Source organism: Kryptolebias marmoratus, linkage group LG5, assembly GCF_001649575.2.
Source record: "Kryptolebias marmoratus isolate JLee-2015 linkage group LG5, ASM164957v2, whole genome shotgun sequence".
Lineage (NCBI taxonomy): Eukaryota > Metazoa > Chordata > Actinopteri > Cyprinodontiformes > Rivulidae > Kryptolebias > Kryptolebias marmoratus.
The window spans coordinates 3,062,551-3,085,612 of record NC_051434.1 but is presented as its reverse complement, the minus strand read 5'-3'; the positions used below and the strand labels follow the sequence as shown (position 1 = coordinate 3,085,612).

General features: G+C 38.8%; 1 protein-coding gene across 1 annotated transcript; it reads left to right on the top strand.

Moving 5' to 3' along the window:
• Nucleotides 1–1,041: 1,041 nt before the first annotated feature.
• Nucleotides 1,042–23,012, top strand: LOC108242670 (solute carrier family 2, facilitated glucose transporter member 3). Its single transcript, XM_017427652.3, has 11 exons — nucleotides 1,042–1,377; nucleotides 1,501–1,704; nucleotides 13,168–13,269; nucleotides 13,835–13,995; nucleotides 14,546–14,786; nucleotides 15,062–15,224; nucleotides 15,395–15,582; nucleotides 15,932–16,036; nucleotides 16,127–16,225; nucleotides 16,942–17,145; nucleotides 17,917–23,012. The coding sequence occupies exons 2-11, from the start codon at nucleotides 1,693–1,695 to the stop codon at nucleotides 18,256–18,258; spliced, it is 1,617 nt and encodes a 538-aa protein (XP_017283141.1). The 5' UTR covers nucleotides 1,042–1,377; nucleotides 1,501–1,692; the 3' UTR covers nucleotides 18,259–23,012.
• The last annotated feature ends 50 nt before the right edge of the window (nucleotides 23,013–23,062 follow it).

Here is a 23,062-nt window from a genome sequence, read left to right as displayed (position 1 = left end):
CAAACATCACAAGGTAAAGTTTATTTTCTTATCATTTTTTTTTAGGTCATTCTAAAGACCTGTTTGATTTCCTGCTCTAAAACCTAAAAGTAAATAATAAATCAGAGTATAACTGATACTCTGAGTCTTTTTTCATTTGAATATTCAACCTTTGTTTATTCTTGTCACCTTACTGAGATGTGACCCATTTTTCCAGTGAGGCATTTTAAAAGATGATTTCAAAATAAAGCGATTAAAAGACATAAAAGTCCTTCAAATTTAGCCTCTGATTACAGAACAACAAATGGAGCTGCACATAATTTTATTAACCTAAAAGTGATGCAGTTTCTTACATCGTGTCATCAGTTACAGAAGTATTGGTTAACATCAGACTGAAATGAGCTCTGAAGAAGAATACCATCAGTCTTTTATTAAATATTATAAAACATTTTCCATGTTTTCAACATTTATTTGGTCACCTCCCTTGGGTATAGCTTTACACATTTCTTTTAAATTAAAGAAAAATAGATATAAAGATAGATATAAACGTCATTTGCAAATGTTTTATATTTTTTTAATTAATCGGCATTTAAAAACTGCATTTCTTGTATACCTGCAGAGGCAGAACTTCCTGTCATGCAGTCAGCTGATTTTTGCTTCTCCTCCTGACCATGACGTCACGAGCCTGATGCAGCTGCAGTTGTTTCAACCTGATCTTATTCTTAATCCCATTAACATGTGTAGTCACCTCATTTTGATGCTTTTTAGATCCCTCTGATTATTTATAAATGAAGAGCCAAGTTTAAAAAGCTCTAACTAACCTCAGCATCCCGTGACCTGCATCACGTGACCGGTTGCCCCAGAAACGGGCCTGCGTTGCATCAGCATCAGCAGCAGCAGCAGCCAAGGTCGGCGAGCAGAGGCATCATGAAGGACACCACAGAGGAAGTCAGGGAGGGGGCGGGGGGTACAATCGTGCACAATCCTCGTGACCCATTGTGACCCTCCCCATCCCCCCCCCCCCGCACGCGCTCACATTCTCCGCGCATACGCCCATTCATGACCAACTAACCGAATAAAGGATGCAAACATAATAGGAGGCCTCGCGGGATGTGGCGCACAGCAGACCTGGATTTCTGCACGCAACAGCAGTGGGGGGCGGGGCGCCAGCGCGACACCTCGGGGCTCAGCTTCCTATTGGCTGATGGGAGACGGAATAAGTCATGACAACATTTGCGTGATACGTGCGGACTTCCTCGCAGCCCCCCAGGGTTGAGGCAGTGCTGCAGCCCGCTGAGGGGGTGTTGGGACCGGTCCAGAGTTGCTCCCAGTCACGACAGGTGAATGTCCCCGCACTGACCAGGCTGGGACCCGTCTGCGGTTTCTCACAAGCCTGAGGTAGGCGAAATGTTCTGCTTGCTCCGATTTGACCGAAGCTGGTGCAGCATCGCGTCTCGGTCTTGCCTGAAAATGAGCTCCTGTTTCGCCTGATTGTTGATGGTTGTTTTCTGATGGAAATAGAGGACGCAGAGCCTCTTCTGGACCACGGACAGAGACCAGCCAGGTTCGGTCTGCAGCTGTCAGCTGTGAAGCTTCAAACCCCACCTGAAACTCCCTCCTCCTCCTCCTCCTCTTCCTCCTCCTGCTCCTCTCTGCAGCAGATCCATCATCTTACATTTCACCTGTGAACAGAAAGACTGCAAAGTTTAGAAGATGGAGGGAGAGGTAAGGGATTTTTTTATTTTATATGACCAACATTTTGCTTTGCTAAAATAATAAAATAAGTGCTAAATGAACCCAAGAATCCACAGATATGTGAACATTGGATGTGTTAGAAACAAAGTCGTTCTCTAAGCAGAGCTGTGTGGGTGGTGTGAACCTGTAGTTCATGCTGTGAGTCAGCCATTAGTCCACATGTTGAAGTCGTGTTTCAGACAAATATCATGTTTGTTTGTTGACGTCTGGATGAACACAACGATGTTTTATACTGGGAGCAGATTTGAGCTAACGACAAGTAAAGAATAGGATTTTGTTAGACGAAAGAATGAAGCATCTTCACAAAAAATGTTGCATTTATTGTTTTAGGATATATTTAAGTTCATTGCAGTCTTAGGGCGGTGGTGGCTCGGTGGTCTTGTAATCCTGAGGGTTGCAGGTTTGAGCCCAGGTTGCAGCAGGAAGGGCATCTGCGTAAAATAATTGCCACATTGTTTGTGAGATCACTCATAACCCCTGAAGAAGGGAGCAGCCAGAAGAACTTACTATTTAACTTGATTGCAGTGAGGATATTGTTTTTTTAGAGACAAAAAAAGAATATCTGCTTCGAATGTGCGTGTTGGTCATTCTAGTCTTACCTCACATCCACTTCAAATTCCTGTTGCAAATGTCTACAAGGTTGTATCTTATTTAAAATCACATCAAAGCTACAAGACTTATTTTTACTTGTTAGACTTTCCATTTGCTCTACATTCCTTTTATGTACACATCAGCTCAACATATTTATGGAACCCAATCACTTGCGCCCTCCTGGGATTTGTGTAAAGGGCTTCTGGGAAATACAGAAAGGGAAATTAGGCATGTAAGAGCAGCAGATGTGGCTATAAAACAAGAAATATTATATTACAGTGTGATTTTACAGACTAGGCCACACAAATGACCTTAAAAATATTACAGGCTTAGTACTGATGTACACTCATCATGGAACATAGCAACTTAAAATAGGTAGAAAAGCCTTTTCTCTGAAGAAAATCAACACTATGTGGGAAAATGTGTTCCAGGCTAGATTTAGTGATTTTAAAAAATGCAAAACTGTAAAATGAAAGGACTCTGAATTCAGAACTGGACCTAATGGTGAAGACTAAACTTTGTTGCTGTGGGAAGCAATAGAAGAATACTTTTAGGAGAGATTAATACAAATATGTCAACATATTAAAGCACATGAAAAAAAACTGAAGTTGACCAAAGTGCTTTACAAGTTCGTCAAACAATAAAACAATAAAAAGCAATAATATTTAAGACACATTGAAGGAAAAATAAAAAAATAGAACAATAAAAAACATAAGCTCTCTAACTCATCCATCCTGATGAGTTTTATATTTTACTTTGGATCTTAAAACATCTACAAGAAACTGGTAGTGTTCTCACTGAAGTCTAGATGTTGAGTAGATTACGTCAGTATGATGAGGCAAGACCATTTAAAACTTTAAAAGCAACCAGTAAAGTCTAATAATCAATTCAGAATCAGACAGGAAGCCTGTAGAGAGAAGCCAGAACTGGAGTCATGTGTTGGAGTTTTTTAAAGACGAGCTGCAGAGAATGGTTTGTAATGGATGCAGAGAGGATTCATCTAAACCAACATACAGAGTTAGAGTCGTCCAAGTGAGTGCTACTAAAACCACGGATGATGTTTCCCTGTCCTTGATGGGGAAATACATGACTTCACCTCGGAAATAAGTCTTAATTAGAAAAAGCTTCATTTCACAAATGCATTTCCCCCCATTCGAAAGAGCTATCAAAAATAAAACTTAGATTCCTGACAGGAACGGGATTATGAAGCCAGTGGGACAATACTGTCAACCAAAAGTATTACAATTACCAAAGCTGATGACTTCTCTCTTGTTTTTATTGAGAGGGTTAAAGAGCTGGGGGCCCAATATGGACCCTTGAGGGACCCCTCAAGTTAGAGGGTTTTTTCTCTAAATAAACAGGAAAACTCCTGTTAGTCAGATAGGATTTAAACCAGGAAAAAACCAACAACCTGATACCAACAACCTGTTCTGATCCTCAGTATCAAAGGCAGCAGGAAGGTCTAAAAGTAATAAATAGTAAAAGTTGAGCAAAATCAAAAATGAAGCTGGAGCTCATTAATCAGTTTTCAGATTTTTAGTACAAACAGCCTAAAGTTTCAACACAACTTGTCTAAGTGGACACAGAACTGAGGCAGGTAATTAAAACAGGTAGTTCAAGCTTTGTGATTTGTTTGGGAGCGTGGTCGGTGAACACCTTGTTGAGTCCCGCCCTCCTGTGAACTGACCAATAGCCTTGCATTTTTCACTTAATCTTCTCTCCACTGACTTATGAACACCTGTTTGAGATCTGTTTTAATTACCTGTTTCAGTTCTGTGTCCACTTGGACTCTAAAGACGTTGTGTCAAAATGTCAATCTGTTTGCACAAATAATCAGTGAGTTCCATTTTCTTTTTTTATTTTGTAAGATTAGTTGCCCTTCGAGCTGTGAGGCACCTGAACCAACCATTTTGTGCCCAACTGATGCAAAACCTATTTTTAGTAATAATCCGATTTGGTTGTGCTTTATTATTACCCTGCCACTGATGATATCATTTCATATGTTCTCGTTTTGTCAGCTTTCCTCCTTGTCCCAGTTATGCTTTGATACTTCAGTAAATATCACAAATGTACGATTGTGGTTGCTTATCTAATGCTGGTTCCCATTTTGCATAAACATACATATATTTAGAAACCTGATTTCCCAGAGCGAGTCAATAACCAGCATCATATTACCACTTAGCAAGGTTTCGATTGTGACAATTAAGCTAAAAATATCCATGTAACTCTAAATATAACTGACAAGTTGGGTCAGGTGGGAAGAAATATTTAAGCTGTTAAACCTGAAGTCATACACAGACCGTCTGGAGACTGGGATTAAACAGTTTTGTCGATAAAATCCTCCATGGAATCTGACTGGTATTTGTGTTATTCACTGTGATGGAAAAAATGGATTATTTTCCATTATAATTAACAGACTTAACTTTGTGAATTATAACGCACACTCTGAAGTTTTGGCTTTAGTAACAGTCAGCATCTGAAGTACATTATACAAATTAAACACAGTCATAAATTGTCTGAGTTACCTGGGCTTTAATGATGTTGAAGTGGAACTGTTTTATTAATTTATGCCTTTAAATAGTTTTCATGCTTTTAATGATGGCTTTCTTTCCTGCTTCTTGATTGTGATTGATTTTGATGATACTTTTACTGGTTTTACATAAACTCTCTCACTTCCAGAGTTAAAACATCTGGGTTTACTAATCAAGTTAAAACCCAGAGTTGTACCTTTAAGTAACCCTGCTGTTAGGACAATTCAAGCCAAATCACTGGAGAAAACTCAGAACATTACTGGTCTCTAACTTCACTCCACGAGTTTAGCTGGTTGACCAGGTGTGGCGCCCTTTGACTCGGTGTCGGTGTACCGGTTCTGTGTGTGTTTCAGATGTTTGGCTGCCTGCAGAGCTGCTGCCCTAACAACAGGAGTGTTTCTTCGTGTTATTTGTTGAGGCCTTGCTGTACGTGGGCATCTGTGTCTATTAGCCTGGGTCAATAAAACCCCAGGCTACCGGTGCAGAAACAAATGAAGGAGATGGAAGGAGGGGGGTTCAGAGATTTTAACACTCTAGATCAAATGGGAAGAAAGGAAGAACTGTGAGCTCCAGACAAACAAACACAGATTTAGTTCAAAACAGACAAAAAATCTGCTGAACTACTTTTATTTTCCAAATAACCTGTTTTTATTTGAACAGTGTCAGCGTTAAAAAGCTGCACGCAGTTCAGAATGGATTTGTGTGCATTAGGATTGTAAAATCAGATGATATTTTTACAACACTGGTTGCCGTAGCAACGCATCATCTGTTCAACTAATCTGCCTGTTGCGGCAGGCAGATTAACACCGTAGTGATACAGTAACAGCGAGAACACTACCAATCATATTCACACCATGAAACGCACGTTTTAATAATTATTTTAAATATTTGATCAGGTTTGGTTGGATTGAGCACGTTGAAACAAAAAATAATTTACTAAGATACAGAATTAGGAAAATTATCAATTAAGTTTTGAAAATGTGTGATTTTTTATCGATTTTTTATTTATTGCAAATACAAAAAGATGTTAAGCAGCAGGTATTAGGATTTTAACCTTTTTTATCTTCATCAAAGCCATTTTGAGTGCTGTCATGTGACCAGTAGCTGCATTTCTTGGCGAGTGGCGTGACTCTGTGCAATTGTTGACCGAGTTCTGTGTCGGTCCTCTGCTCTGCTGGCGGCTCTTTCCTCAGAGCATATGTTCATTAAAAATAATGTTGATGGTTTCAGACACATGATGGAGAATTGGTTTCTTTATGCAAAAGATTTGCTTTGCAAACACTTTTCCCTCAGAGCTTCACAGCACGCTGAAAATAACTTTATCGTCATAAAATTCAACTTTAATCTGTAGTTTGTGAAACAAGGTTTATTAAAACCTGCTGCCCATGTCTGTCTGTCTGTGTGTTGGTTTCTGTACTGTTAGCAAAATATCTTATAAATCAATTAACAGATTTTAATGAAACTCTCAAAACATCATCAATGGATGAACATCTACAACACAACACAATTCAAGATGACCACCACAGATAAATGACTTTAGTCTATACAAAAATGGCTAAAACTTACTGATTTTTACACATATTGAGCTAAAGTTTTGTGTGGTGGTAGTAGCTGATGGTCATTCACAAAACATACTCCAAGCACTAACAAAGGTAGTGGCTGATAAGCAATCCTTCAGGAATTCTTGGCCTTTATTTGTTTATAGAAAATATTATAGAACTGAGAAATTCAGCACATTTTGTAATTGTAATAAAAGTTACTCTTGTATTTATTTATTTAGATGTGATTTTTCAGACAAGACAAAAATTTAGAAGCAATTATTACAATAACAAGTGTGTGTTATGCATTAACCTGAATTGTATGTGAATTACTTATCAGATTAGAGTTTTATTATTAAAATAAAAAAGCTGACACATATCCATCTGTTGTTCATGAGTTTAGGTTTAGGTTTATAATGTTTAAATGCACATCTTTCATCATTTTGTCACTGCATTTTTATACATTTTCACTGGTTTGTTTTTGTAAATGATGGTAGATTAGAATAAAAGGATATATATATTTTTAAATAAAGCAATACACAGTAAGTGAACAGAAATCCTTGTCTGTCTGTGGAAGCCACACCCACCGCTTACAGACAGTGGATGGGATTATTGATTGCTCTCAAATTGTCTCCTAAATCCTCAGGGATCTAAACAAAACAGAAAGGTAATTAAAAGATAGTGGCCCAAAAAACTCTTTTTAAAAAATTCAACTCTCAAAAAAGCTAAAATGTCTAAATGTCTTTAAGCAAGAAGATTTTTCCAAAACAAACAGCATAGATGACATCAGAGTGACTCAATTGATATATGATCCTTCCCTGAGGAAGACAGGAGCTCCTGATATCCCCCCACCCCCACCACATACACACACACACACACACACACAGATGCTACAACAACAATCATTACATTCAGACATTAACCATCATGCCTGCCTTCATTAAAGCCGACCAATATTGAAGCATTTTAATTAGAATACGATCTTTTTAGACATCAGATGAAATAAACACACACATATAAATATATGATGATATTTAACGGAGAAGAGATAAGAGGAGACGCACCTTGCTGGTGTTGTTCTCGTCCTGCTGCCCCCTCAGGCCCCAGTTTGGCCTTTCGAGGCCCAGAGAGCCGCATAAACATTAAGGGGGGGGTGATGCAGCGAGGCCACACCCTGCAGAGCCGGTCTTCTGTGGTACTGGGGACAACAACCACCAAACCATTGGAGCACATTCATCAAAGCTGTGATGATGATGATGATGACTATGATTATTATTATTAGTAATGATAATATTGGAAGTATCAGTATTAGCATTAGTAGTAACAATTGAAAAGTGAAGAGATAGTAAATTAGGCAATATTAATAAGAAAATAGTATATACTGATTTATATCTTGTGCACATGTATCATATAGGGTGTGTGTGTGTGTGTGTGTGTACATTTATTGATGTTTTCATGTGAAAGCGTGAGGCAGCATTAGTGAAGGTTGATGTCAAGGTTGAAATAGCTGAATTCTAGTCTGCTTTTATGTACTTTTTGTCATTGAATGAGTTTATTTGCATTAAATTATAGTTTTAATCTGGTTTCCAGGATTGTAGATTTATCAAAAAGTTAGAGCTGTCATTGTGCTTCATGTGCATTTATTGTTTAAAGATCTCCCAGATAAAGGGCAGATTTTGTACCTCAGGATGTCTGGAAGTTGTGTGTGTGTGTGTGTGTGTGTGTGTGTGTGTGTTTGGGGATCGGGTGGGGGGCTGACTTTAATTTGTCCCCATTTAGAAAAATAAGATAAAAACACAGATGTACTATAAAAACACCTGATTTCCATATTCTGCAATGAGCTGCACACAAACCACGTGTCAGGTTAGAGTAACACATGCACGCACACACGCACGCACACACACATTATATGTAGTGAACACATGTGAACAGCCTCTGGGCTGGTTTGCTGGCTCACTGGTTTGGTACAGTAAATATTGCTAATGATCAAATCTAGAGCAAAATGAATAAATGTTCATGTCAAAAGTATTTATTTAGTTTGATAGAAACAGTAATTTTCTTTTTTTTTATTTAGAAATCCATTGCAGACATGTCCAGTGCTTTCAGGCTTTAACAGGATTTTAAAAGACTTGGAAAAGACTGTTGGCTAAAAAGTGACTTTTAATAAATGTAGTATCATTTAGGATGCCAAACATATTGACTTCAAGAGGTCAATTAAATAATCAATTAGACACACTCTGACCTGACAAAGTTTGTATTTTTTTATATTTTGTGGATGATTTACTTAATTTTTCACAGCTTTTAAAAAAAAGTCTTCCTGACACTATTAAACAGATAATGTCTGAACTCATACTTTGTTAATACAGCTTCGTTTAATTACTCATTTCTTGTGTCAAATTCTGTTTTTAGCTCATAATGGCTACTACATAGGGCTTTCTTCTTGAAGTCAAAAGTTTTGCTAAAACTTAAGGATCTATAAGTTCACTAAAGGTCAGCATACAGACTCTTAACACTATTTTAAGTAATTACACCTTGATATTTAAATCAATCCCAGTCTGTTTGTCTCTCTGCATCTGATTGGTCCTTTTTGGACAACACCCCTCAGACTAAAATGAGTGCAGTCCATATGATCTGTTTATATTGTCTGACCTCCTTCAGATATTGCTTTTTGTACCAAGGACAGCAGATCACGAGGTGCTCTGCTGTCTCATATAGCGGTAGCCATTTCTGCCCCGTCAGCTCCGAGTCTCTCCATTACTGAGTGTGTGCTGAATACCTGACATCAGCAGAGACAATAACATAGTGGCCTAAAATTCATGGCTGTTGCCCTGCTGGATGTGAATCCCATGAGGTGGATTAATTATTAAAAGTAACATAACAGAAGAGAAGTTTAATAAGCCTCACATTTATTGATCAATGACTGGTAACAACATGGCTGCAGCCAGCATTAGATGTATGTTTGATAATAAATTAGGCTTTTCTATGGACTGGACAAATTGCAAGGTCTATTGTTACCATAAATTCTCTGGTCTTTCTTTCAATGAATAATTTTCTTTGAGTGGTTAACAGATGGATGGAGTTCCCAGAGAAGATGGTGTTCCTGAAAACCTGTCTTTGAAGTGGAGTTATTCCTAAAAAAAACCTTTCACTTCTTGTTTGTTAACCCTCCCATGGCCTTTGGGTCAAATGGACCCAAAGTTACAATGGCTTCTCTTTCTCTCTTCAGTTACGAGGGATTCAGAGGGTTAAATACCAAGATACTTCCTGTTTGCTCCCTTTACATCAGACGGTGTTTGGATGAACGCTGAAATATGTTCTAACTCTTTATAGATTAAATAAAAGCAAATTCACTGACTTCAATCAAATCAGTTCAATTCAATTTATTTATGTTTGCAGCAAAAGTCATCTCAGGACACTGTACAAAAGAAAAACAAGTTCAGGTTCAAAACCGATTACAGTCAATTCAGTTTAACACTAGGACTCCGAGCATTTTCAAATTACTCCTTCTTCTACCAGAAACTGTCAAATGACAATTTGAGTAATTTGCATCCCATTAGGCATGCCCCCCTGCCCCAGGCAAATGCTAAACTGAGTTCTTTGTTTGTGCTCAACTAGCAAACATCCCCCACCTTCAGCAATGCTAATGGACCAGGAGTTGTAATCTCAAATTCCATCAAAAGCCACATCAACAGTCCTTCTTCACTTACTGTTGACTGAGCAGCGAAGATGGCAAAGTTTTACAGCACACAGCAAGTTTTGGAGATGATTATTAACCATGTCAACCCCTACAGAGACGGCAAAAGATGGCACAGTGTGGCGTGAAGAACAGATCGGAAGACCTCTGAATCACAGTCCTATCGAATGCCATCCCACGGATGGAGAGCCAACATCTTTGGCCAGAAGAAAAGTGTCCAGTCGCTTACAGAGTTTCCTCTGTTTCCTCTCTATGGAAATGCTTCGGACCATACAGGACTGGACTGTCAAGCATGCACGCCACACACTGGATGGAAACTGGTTCATGGCCGTCCCTGAACTAAAGGCATTCATTGCCATCCTCATCCTGCGAGGGATTGTCCGCCTTCCAGCGGTGCATGACACATGGTCTGCAACATTGGGAGTGCCCTTCATCAGCAACATTATGGCTCGAAACCGCTTCCAGGACATCATGCGGCACCTACGCTTCGATGACAAGGACACACGTGGTGAACGAGTTGCAAATGACCGGTTTGCTGCAGTCTCTGGTATTTGGAAGGCTTTCGTTGGCAACTGCATCAATTTGTACAACCCAGGAAGGCACATCACTATAGATGAGCAACTATTTCCAACTAAGACCCGTTGCTGTTTCCTGCAGTACATTGCTACAAAACCTGACAAGTTTGGCATAAAGTTCTGGGTGGCATGTGACCTGAAATCCAAGTACGTATGCAACATCATCCCGTATCTTGGCAAAGACCCCAGTCGTCCCACCGGGGGAAAACTATCTGAAAATGTGGTGATGAAGCTTATGGAACCATTTATGGACAAAGGAAGAACTGTTACCACCGACAACTTTTTCACCTCATTGTCGCTAGCAAAACGACTGCTCTGCCGGAAGACCACCCTCCTTGGCACAATGAACAAGATTCGCCGTGAGCTTCCAGAGTCTGCCAAAAAGACTTTGGACCGTGAGGAATTCAGTACAAAGGTGTTTTCAACCTCTGGTGCCACACTGACTGTTTATGCGCCCAAACGGAGAAAGACTGTCTGCATCCTGAGTAGCATCCACAGTGTGGTGGAGACTGGGGACACCCGAAAAAAAAAGCCTAACACGGTCACCGACTACAACAGCGTAAAATGTGGTGTAGATGTCATGGACCAGATGGTGCGAAAGTACACTGTGCGTTCAGGAACACGGCGCTGGCCAGTCGCTGTGTTCTACAATATGATTGACATTGCAGCGTTGAATGCATATGTGCTTTTTCAGGCATGCACTGGGTTCAAAGAAAGACGAACGGACTTCTTAGTGAAGCTTGCAAGAGAGCTTGCACAGTCTCATATGGCAGCCAAGGAGGCGTGTAAGGAAAACCTTCCGCCGCAACCACCCACACCTGACACAGGGAAAAGGGTATCGTGCCAGGTTAAGTGTTGCTGCAAGAGTAACCGTGCCACTCAGCGTTGTGTTTCTTGTAACAGATTCACATGTGGCAAATGTAGAAAGGAGATGTTGTGGCAGTGCCAGGTGTGTTCTGACATTTTGTAAGTGTGATTAGTCTCTTCACTGGAAGAAATGTCTGTCTAACCAAGACTTTTTATCTTATTTCCAGACAAAATGGCTTTAGTCTTGTTTTAAGTAAAATCGGAAAACAAGGCTAATTAGTCTTACATTCTGCTCTCATTTTACTTCAAACAAGCCAAAAAATCAATTTTCTCTGGATATAAGGTAAAAAAAAAATCTTCATTAGACAGGCATTTTTCCAATGTTGGGTTGTTATCATATTATTGTATGCTTTTTTTTTTGTCTTTTATTACTTGCTTGTACATAGTTCATATTTCTGCATAGGTTACATTTCTATTTACAAATGATTTTGTTATCATATTGTTGCATGCTTATTTTCTTTTGTCTTTTATTTAAAAATTACTGCTGTAAGTTCAAATAAAGTATTTGTGTCAGCTTCACATTATTTCAGTGTTATTCTTTGTAATAATCTTCGTCGTCGCCTAGGTCGATGAGGAGGCGGAGACAGGCGCCTTCAGATAAAAGTGATCTGACTTCCTGTCTGTGACCTGACTTCCCATCTATGACTTGACTTGCCATCTGTGACCTGACATTGTAAATGGCGTCATATACATACCAATGGACGTGAGAATGCTTATTCAAACTGTCATTTGACAGTCCCATGGGAACTATAGGTAATGTTGGTCAAATGACAGAGGTTTGGGAGTTCTAGTGTTAATACTATATATTCACACAGAGTACACTATGAAATGTTGGTTAGTAAAAGTTATCTGTCTAAGAAACCCAGCAGATTGCTTTGAATCTTCCCTTTGTTGCAATCCTCCATCCTGAGCAGCAAAAAGGCGACAGTGGAAAAGAACGACAGGAAGAGACCTCCAGCAGAACCAGAACCAGATTCAGGTCAGAACCTGCCTCAGCCGGCTGGGGTTTAGGTGTGATTAACAGTACCAGAAATCAGCTGCTGTTTAAGCAGGGCATCAGGTTGATGGCCCAGCTGATACACCGCTTGAAATGGAGTAAAACTTCCACCATCTTTGTTGGCTGCTGTGTCTGCCGGGCTGTAAATGGTGTGCAACCACAGACAAAGACATCCCAAATTGATGGGATCGTTATGAGTCAGGCTCATTGCAGGAGCAGGTGGACGGATTCAGAATTGAATTTCATTTGCATTTAGCCAATTATCTTCAGGAAAGTCAAACAGACTCATAAATCTATTGATTACAAAGACGCTATTCTACATTTGTAGGACTTGACTTTGGAAGGCTTCAGAAATTCCTCAAAATGTTGTTTTTATGTGATCATATGAGGGATGAAAATGCTTTCAAATGTTTCGGTTCACTGCTATAATTGTTCATATTTGTGTCACTGACCTTCCTGCCTGCAGCATCACAGTTTATTACACCTGTCTGCCTGCCTCTGTGATTTAAAATACCATCAGGAGCTCAGATGTGAGATCTTTTTTTATAACTGTCTCGTGCCTCAGAGCCCACTTATGCATCTAATTTCTGTCTTCCCTCTTTTTTCTTTCTTCTCGTCTTCCCTTCCTTTCGCCCTTCAGGGAAAGCAAGTAACAGGTTATCTCCTGTTCTCCCTGGGCACAGCTGTGATTGGCTCTCTGCAGTTTGGTTACAACACAGGAGTCATCAACGCTCCAGAAAAGGTTGGTGAACACTAGTGAAAAACTTTAATGACAGGGTGTATTAGAAAATCAGAATAAATCATGTACTGTCTCATTTTAGGATGGAATCTATGACTAATTTAAAGAGTTAATATTTCAAAGTAAGATAAGAAAAGGTGTCAGAAAAAATATAAAAAAATAACTACATGATTTTGTATTTGTGGCATTTTTAATGCAGTAAAACAGTATCTGATTCAGAATATTTGATTGGTTACTTTAAAACTCACTGGGCTGTATCTCATGTGCAAAAATGTGTGAAACCAAAGATTTCTGACATTAGAAGAACTTACATGTTGACCCACTAATGACAGAAATCGTCAGACTTTTGTTCTCTGCTTTCTGTGTTTTTTAAAAATCCTCATTAGTTCGATAGACGGACAAATAATTTAGATAAAAAGAACAGTTTGTCATTAGTAAATAGTGATACTACACCAAGCTAGGTAACCTGATTTTTCTCTCCCATCCATCCATCCATCCATCCATCCATCCATCCATCCATCCATCCATCCATCCATCCATCCATCCATCCATCCTTTTTTACATCTAGAAACTTCAATCTTTCTTCAATGACACCTGGATGGAGCGTTATGGTGAGCCCATCAGCCCGGGGATTTCCACCATCGTCTGGAGTATCGCTGTAGCCATCTTCAGTGTGGGTGGCATGGTGGGCTCCTTCAGTGTGGGGATCATGGCCAACAGGTTTGGCAGGTAGGGGGGTTGAAACTTCCTAATGCTCTTTTAAAAATAAATAGAAACGGATGATGTGTTAGCTTTTGTTGCATGTAAGTTCATTTTTTGTGTTTTCTTTTAATTTTATTATTTAAATTTATTTATGGAAGCCTAGGTTATTATTGAAGCTGAAAAACACCCAAAACAAAAATAAACACATAATTCCAGTTGAAGTGAAAGACAAATTCCTTCCTTAATTGCAAATAAAAGGTCGTGCTCCTGTTTCTAAACAACATTTCTACCTTCCTATAGTTGTATTTTTGTCTGAGCAGGAATTAACTCCAAGAAAAGAGGAATGACTTTTGCCTAAAATAATATAATAAAAAAAATTTCAGATGTCTGACAAAACAGAAAAGCACCTACCCTGTGGGTGAATTTGTCCTCATTCACAAATCACATCATTCTGTTTTTCTTTTATTTTCAACAAAAGAAACAACTTAATTTGACAACTGTACCCAACATCATGTTTAAATTTAGAAAAAACAAATGTTCACAGCTAATAACTTCTCTGTTCCTTTCTCCTCCTCAGGCGACGCTCCATGTTCTTGGTGAACTCTCTGGCGGTGATCGGAGGCCTCCTCATGGGCTTCTCCACCATATGCTCCTCCTATGAGATGGTGATCGCCGGTCGACTGGTCATCGGCCTGTTCTGCGGTCTCTTTACTGGTCTGACCCCCATGTATGTGGGCGAGGTGTCCCCAACACCGCTCCGCGGAGCTTTCGGTACTCTGCACCAGCTCGGCGTGGTGGTGGGCATCCTGATTGCTCAGGTTAGTTAACCTTTGCTAACCTTTACCAATGCACACTGACTCAAGCTCATATTGCATTTATTTATGTTTAAAATATTTAGACAAATAAATAAATATATTAAATATGAACTTCAAATGAAAATCCAGCCTAAAACAATATGTATTTTTTATTACTCATTTCTTTTACTCCCCTGATCTTATTTGGAAGCTTTCTCCATCACTGAAGGGTTAAAAAAAGTTTTATTTAAATACCCTTAAACTGATCCAGCTCTGTTGCTGTGTCTCTTTGGTTTTAGATCTTTGGTTTGGAGTTTCTGTTGGGCTCTGAAAAGCTGTGGCCCCTGCTGCTGGCCCTTACTGTGGCCCCCGCTGTGCTGCAGTGCATCTTGCTGCCTTTCTGTCCGGAGAGCCCCCGTTTCCTGCTGATCAACCTTAAACAAGAGGAGCAGGCACGCAAAGGTAGACACTGACAGAGCTTCGGTCCTGCTGCTTCTACATGAAGTAAAACAGGAGGAGTGACGTCTTCTGAAAAACAGAAAACATCCATTAAAAGCAAACTGATTTATTGTTTCTCTGGAACTGTTCTTGTGTGTAAAATATGACTCATCCTGTCTCGGTGGTGTTGACAGCGCTGGTCCGTCTGCGCGGCACCGAGGACGTGAGCAAAGACCTGCAGGAGATGAAGGAGGAGAGCGCCAAGATGGCTCAGGAGAAGAAGGTGACCATCGCTGAGCTGTTCCACTCAAAGTCCTACAGGCAGCCCCTCCTCGTCGCCATCATGCTGCAGCTCTCCCAGCAGCTTTCAGGGATCAACGCTGTGAGTTCAAAAACAAAACAGGCATCGTACTCACACATTCACATTTCCACAGGCAGTTGTGTCATTTTATGAAGTTTGTTTGAAGTTTTAGAAGAAATACTGGATCTACAGGCAGACGTGAATATTTGTTTGCACTTTTTTGTATTAAAGATGGAAGTTTTGACATTAAAAACACCTTTGAGTAGTGAAATAGTGTAAAAATGGTTATGGAGACAGATTTAATTTAAACTTAAAGTAGTCATATCAAATGTGGAGGTTGGGTAATAATTAGGCAGCCAAGAAGGTAAAGTTTAAAACATGTTTCTTAAGTATAAAACTATATTTTCTTTCTCCTTTCTGCTTGTTTCAGGTGTTCTACTACTCCACAGGGATCTTTGCCTCAGCAGGAGTGAAGCAGCCCATCTACGCCACCATCGGAGCCGGCATCGTCAACACCATCTTCACCGTTGTTTCTGTAAGGAGCCCTGTGCTGTTTGTCGTTCAGCCTGCACGTGTTTCTGTGCATTCAGCAGCAGATCACACCCTTCCTCTCTGTGTCCTGCAGCTCTTCCTGGTGGAGAAGGCAGGACGGAGGACTCTCCACCTCCTGGGATTGGGAGGAATGGCTGTCAGCGCTCTCATCATGACAGTCTCCCTCCTGCTGGTGAGTCCTGCTCAGAGCAGCTTGATGGTGGGGTGAGCTGTTCACATAGGCTTCTGAAACAGGAGAAAATACCCAGCATGGAAAACAAAGTTTGCAATAAGATTTTAAATCTTAGATCTCAATCATAGCTGATCTAATGGGAACAAAGAGTTACACAAAAGGTAGAATTATTATTAATATTCTAAAATCCCACCTTTGCTGAAATTGGCTGAAGGGACACTAAAAAAGCAGAACTCGTGCTAAGAGCTGGAGGAAGCAAAATGCTAGCTAAAAGTCCAAAGTAGCAAGCTAAATGCTAAAAGTTGCAAAAATAGTAGAATCATAGCTAAAAACTACAATTAATAAAAGGCTAACTAATAGCTAAAAGTAGCAGAATCTAAGCTAAAAGTAGCATAAGAAGACAAGAATGGAGTTGGTATGCTGAAGCACATTTCAAAGAGAGTAATGTTTTTGAAAAAATTGAAAAGATCTTTGTGTATTTTTATGGGTAAAATATTTGTAAATAAAGTTGTGACAAGTATAAAAGTTACAAAAACCAAAAGGTAAATCACCCTTCTCCTGAATGTGCTAAATGTTTTGATATAAGAGTGGCTAAACTAGCACAGAGTATGCAAAAGTATGCTGAGTCAGCAATCACACAACACCATTTTAAACTAGTGAATATGTTGTTTATCTCTGTTTGTTTGTCCTCTTCTTCCTTCCCTCTCTCTGAGCAGAAGGACATCCCAGTTATGAGCTACGTGGCAATCCTGGCTGTCATGCTCTTTGTGGCTATGTTTGAGTTGGGCCCCGGTCCAATCCCATGGTTCATTGTGGCCGAGCTGTTCTCCCAGGGGCCCCGTCCTGCAGCCATGGCTGTTGCTGGTTGCTGTAATTGGACAGCCAACTTCCTGGTTGGAATGAGCTTCCCCAAACTAGTGGTAAGGGAGGGGCAGTTGTGCTGGTTTTGACTGGTTGGTTAGAATTTGGTTTTGGTTTAATTTGAGCTTCTTTTCTTTTGCTTTTGCTGCAAGAACTTGTTGTTGTTGTTGTTCACAAGTTTGTGCAACAAAATCTTTATGTATTACTTTGCAAAGGTTTAATTATCTTTGAACTTTGCTTCCAGAGCCAGACTTTCTTGTAATCTTTTTGTTAGTGTTCTTGATCAACATTTCTTTTTTACTGTTTTTGAAAGTCTTTCTAAATTTTCATTGGACTTTATCAGATTTTTCATTAATTCTCCATCCAGTCCTGATCATGGCGCCCATTGTGCAGGAAAGTTAACAAATGGATGACAAAAGAAAAAATGCCTAACCTAAAGAAAAACTATATACATCAGATGATCAGTATCTTAAAGTCATATCTTTAATTACTCAGAGAAAAATCCATCAAAGATTTGACTCAGAACTCGAGAGCTTCATCATCCTTCAGTTGTTCATCTACTGTATGTCAGGTATTTCTTTAGGAATCACCTTTTTTGGTGCTAAAACATTGTTTATGTCTGTTAAACAATGGCATCTTTGGTATATTTTGTAGACTCAACTGAAGGAATGACTACTTTCCACTTTAAAGGATTACAAAAACCTCTGGCTACTTGGAATAAATATATAATAAAATAGGACGACTCAGGAGTTTTGCACAGTGCTTTTTAAGGGTACATGATCTTAGTTTCTGGAGACATTAATTGTGATTCCACTCTCTTCTTTTTACAGGAATGGTGTGGTCCTTGGGTGTTCCTCATCTTCACTGCCTTCCTCATCCTCTTTTTCGTCTTCACATTCTTCAAAGTCCCGGAGACGAAGGGAAAAACCTTTGAGGAGATCGCCCGCGGCTTCGGTGGTGCTCCGCCTCCCGCCGCCTCCTCCGCCGAGGAACCTCCTGCCACCTCCAGCACGGCCGTGACGCTTCCAGCCTCGCCCGACAAGGAGAAGGTCCCGCTGGTGGAGGCGCCAGCCGCCACTCAGGCGGCCGCGCCGGCAGCCTCTCCGGCAGCTGAAACGACACCGCTCACAGATAAACCCGGCGCTGCCGCAGAGAGCGTAGAGCAGGTGTAGATGAAGTTTTATTACGTGAGAGAGATTATATTTGAAGGAAGAGTCACTAAAAACCGAGGAAACTATTGCAGCATTTCTCACACTTTCTTTTTTATAAAATTCTGTCTTTCTTCTACAATCTTTACATTCCTGAAGATTCAGCTGCATTCAGTGAGAGTGTGTGTCTGCAGTCAGGACGACACACACCTCCGGTTATTTACCACTGAAGCGTCGTTCAGGTAACCGCACAGCTGATATGTTCATTAATGCAGTAAAGGCAGAGCGCATTAACAGGAATTCAGATCATCTGAATTATGTTTCTGATGTTTCCGTAAATACAGTTTTTGAGTTTGGTGATTTAAACGAAAAGACGTGTTACGAGTTTTAGTGACTAGTGTAGTGGAATATAACTTGTAGTTTCTGGTGTAGTAATTGCTTTTATATTTTTAGGAGGTGTTTTCTGATCGCAGGTCTATTAAGATGTTTTCTAAATATGTGCTCTGCCTTTTTCTCACAAAATAACAACAAAATAACAAGATTATTACCAAAGTACATCACCTTCCGATATGCTGGTGTAGATTCTCAGTCTGAATCACCTCTGATGACATACGACCTTAAGTATGGTTCCTCTGGTTGTTAAATCCAGTCTGTAGAATTCTTCAACAGATCTTGCAAACTTTAATAAGTCTAAATTCAGTATCATTGCTCAAACCATAATACACAAGTAACTTTTTATGTAGTTGGTGTTTAGCATCAGCTCTGATGATAACAAATGAAAGACTGTGGCACCGGTGCCCTAGTTATGATTTAACTTTGGGTTGTTTAGAATCTTGGTTATTTGTTAAAATAGGAATCATTTTTTCTAAGTTTCTGAACATTAAAAATTGCCAAATGTTTCATAGAAGCTAAGATAGTAAGAAAATATACATGACTGAATAAATTAGAGAGGTCTGTTTAAATAATTACCATAACCTTTGACCTTTAGGATCAATGCTTGTAGCCTAATCAATGTGACTGCATAGTTTTACACATAGAGATTAACATCTACTGTATATTTTTGTTAAAGGGAAGATTATTATCCTAGAAATAGATTTTAAAATAAAGTATATACAGTAAAGCATATTAAGGATTTTTAAGGCTTTTCAGACCGGCCCCAACGTTTGAATAATGAGTTGTTTGCGTGCAGAAGAAAAGTAACACATTCATCCCTTAAAGCGCAGCCTAAATGAACTCTTTATGTGCACCACAGTAACCAGATGAAGACAAACGTTGGAAACTATCTGTAACGCAGACGTCATTGAGCACAGGGCCGCTTTATGTCTGATAATCTAAACTATATTCACATGAGCGGTAACACAGCTATATTTAACTGAGCTGTCAGTGGATCAGATGATGTTTGTATGAAATGTGCAATCAGTGTCGAATCTTTAGCCATAAAGGATCGAGGCAATTAAAGGGGAAGTGCTAATACCGTGTTTAAGAATTTTAATGAAAGATGCAACTACTTACAGACGTTTATTCAAAGAGAATTACATTTTACTCATTTTTTTGTTTTCGTAAAGTAAGAAATACTACTTGAAGTCATAAAAACAGTAAAATCTGTGTGCTGTGAATACTATGTTCTTCAGAAATTATAAATTTATTTCTAAGATTTAAAATAAACTACTTTGGTTTTTGGAAGAGTACGGTTAAATTAGGTGTTTGAATTAAATAAATAAAAATTTTAAAAACATTTTAAAGACCTAAATGGACATTTAGTTTGACATGAAGAGCTTTGTTTGGTAATTGTGTTTGATTGGTGGACAAACATTAATACTTTTTCTTTCTAATTCTCAGTAGTTTCTTGTTTTGTGAAAGTCTTTCCAAAGATGGTGGGTTCCCCTTTTTTCTCCCTTATTGTTGGTGTGAGAACGCTCAGAGAACAAAGGTTTGATGACCTGAACTTCAAGCATTTGTTCCACCTTTTGGTTTTTGTTGTAGTTGTAAAGCAACAATAAGCCTTCAGGTCAAAATGAGCATTTTTGTTCTCATAAATGATTCAATAAACCTGTTTCTGATTTGCTCTTATGATCCAACATGAAGTATCTTCAAATGGTTAAAAACTTGCTGTTTAAAAAATATAGTTTATAACCCACTTATTTTATCACATAATGGAATCATTCATTTCTTAAAACAGATTGTTTTTCCATAGTATAAGCTAACTAGTGCATTTTAGGGAAAAAAAAAAAAATAATAAAACCTTAGGTTGTTTTCTTGAGATCACAGGGTTATTATGTAACGTTAACTCTTACGGATGATCCGCAACTGAATGAGTTGATTTGTAAAAGTTGAATAAGATTTTATTTAAATCAACTTTATTCTTTTTTAATCAGCAGCTGCTCCAAAATGCAGAAAAACACAAATATCCCATTTATTACAGCATGAAACAGGCTAAATTATCTCAACAGGACAAAATTGGGTTATTATTAAGCAACTAGTCAGTTGCTGGTTATATTATTAAAGTTTAAAAACACTGAACATGCATTTTAGGAATAACATATTTGTTATTCTAGATGAGCATTTAAATAATTCATACATGTGACCCTAATGTTTTTTCCTGAACAATGAACCCTGAAACTAAACTTTCTTTGAACCTAAAGGAAGTCAAACAATTTATAGAAACTCAAATATGGTTTTAACTTTATTCCATGGGTCTAGAAGCTGCCAGCGCTGTGACAATTTGTGTGTGTTGTGAAACTGTGTGACACAAAGTATATTTTCTATAATCTGTTCTGACTGTGTGAATTTGCTGTAGAGAAAGCTATTCTCACCCACACTGTCCATTAAGAGCACACTTATTTATGTATTTACCATATCCTTACCTGTACTTGAAGATATTTACTTTGATAAAATGATCCACCGTCTGCCTAATTCTTAGACAGTTTTCACTTAGAAATTTGGAAATTTGTTGATATGTATCACTTGATGTGAACAGGCTTGTTAAGAGGAATAATTCTAAGTTAGAATATTGAATTTGGAGTCGTAGCTTTGATGTATATTCTTGTATTCGTGGAAAGTAGTGATGTAGTGTGTTCCACACTCCTTTCTGATCGTGTTCGGTGTTGTATTCAGTCTCTCCTGTGAAGGTGCTGCTTCTGTTTGTGGCTTTTTTTTATGCTGCTCCTTCACCCCCCCCAAGCTAACACTGAATTTCACCAAACCTGAAACACTTGTTGCCCTGTTGGGAATGCCTTTAGGCCATCTCACAAAATCAGATACCTCCGAGACAGGTGCTTGTATATTTTGTCCTTTTTTTTTTCAGAAAACCATGTAATGAAACTTAGGATTCAGAAGTTTACCAAAGCTCAGTGTTGAAGATGCTGCTTTTGATGAAAAAAAAGTGGCACATGAAAGCCTTTGTGTAAATGCACCTACATCAAGTTTTTTCTGGTTGAAATCCCTTCCTAACTACATATTTACAAGCGATTTAAAGATTACAAAAGTCACCTTGATCAATCTTCTTGTTCAGTTTTGCTTAAAATCTGTTTTGTAGTTTGGACAAATGTAATCTAAAATTCATGGAAACCAATTTGTTAAATCTGTATAATTGGAAAAAGTACCTGAAAGTACTAAAAACCAAAACATAAAAGAACCTGGATGCAGACAGTTACTGTTTGCACATGTGCAAACTCAAAACTCTCCTCTAACTGCACAGAAAACAAAACAAAAACAAGTGTAAATATGTATTTTTAAGAGTTCTATTTATGGGGCCTGCGTATTTTTCTGTTTGAGTCACACTGCCATTAGTCCCTGCACTGTAGCTCCTCAGGCTGGAATCATTATATGTGTTGTTGTAAGAGTCAGTCTCTGACTCACGCTGCTGTGTTCGAGGTTCATTTTCATTTCTTGTGTCTGCTTCATCACTCACGGACATGCCTCATCAGATTAAACTCTTTTTGAGTTTTGGCAGCTACAAAATTGCTTCATAATTTAAAACAAGCTGGCAAAAAACACATCCTTAATTGCTCAAAGGTGCTGCCATCATTGATTTATTACTAGAAGCTTAACGGTCATCGAGTAAATTACAAATAAGTTGTGTTTAACTCAAGTTTGTTCATAAAGCTTCCAGTGTAGCACACAATGACATATTTCATGGTAAATATCCAAACTATTGTGTGTTAAAATAGCTGTTTTGGAATTAATTCTCACGTATTTTAATGTAATGTCATGAAAATTGACTCAACAACCTTAATTGGCTCCTGTGATCTTTATTCTGTGGTTGTTTGGCCCTGACTACTGTGGTGTTTCTGTGTAAATGTTCATACTGTGAGATTTCTGTCAGCTTTTTGTGCCTCTGTACCTCACGTGTGTTCAGATTGTTTTCAGTGTGTGTTAGTGAGAAAGTTCCCATTTCTTATACATGAAAATGTATCAGGAAATACTCCTTTATTTCCTCGTCCTCCTAATGCAACAGATTCAACAAATTAAACTTGAAATAATGGAATTTTGATGCAAATTTGACAATTTGAGGAGTTTGAGGACTGCATTCATTTTAGGCCTGCGGCACGTAAAGTTCAAAATATGGAGTAATACTTGACACATCACAGCTATCGTCTGTTTGCTTTGTATCGCAGTGATCAGAATGTCGGCTCAGTTTCAGGTGATTTAGTGTGAATATTTAAGCTTTTTAACATTCCCGACTGCCACATTAGTGAAGCAATCCAGCTGTTTTCTTTGTTCGTGAACACACCAGAAATGTAATATTGGTAAATAAAATTATCATTATGTCATTAGAAGCACTGTGTTTGTATCTTTTTTTCTTTGACATTTGTTTGACCTGATGGAA

Excerpts from the sequence above, each read along its gene's own strand:
- LOC108242670 (XM_017427652.3), top strand. Across the intron at positions 16,037-16,126 it reads CCATCTTCACCGTTGTTTCT|CTCTTCCTGGTGGAGAAGGC; the intron begins GTAAGGAGCCCT and ends TGTGTCCTGCAG. Across the intron at positions 16,226-16,941 it reads TGACAGTCTCCCTCCTGCTG|AAGGACATCCCAGTTATGAG; the intron begins GTGAGTCCTGCT and ends CTCTCTGAGCAG.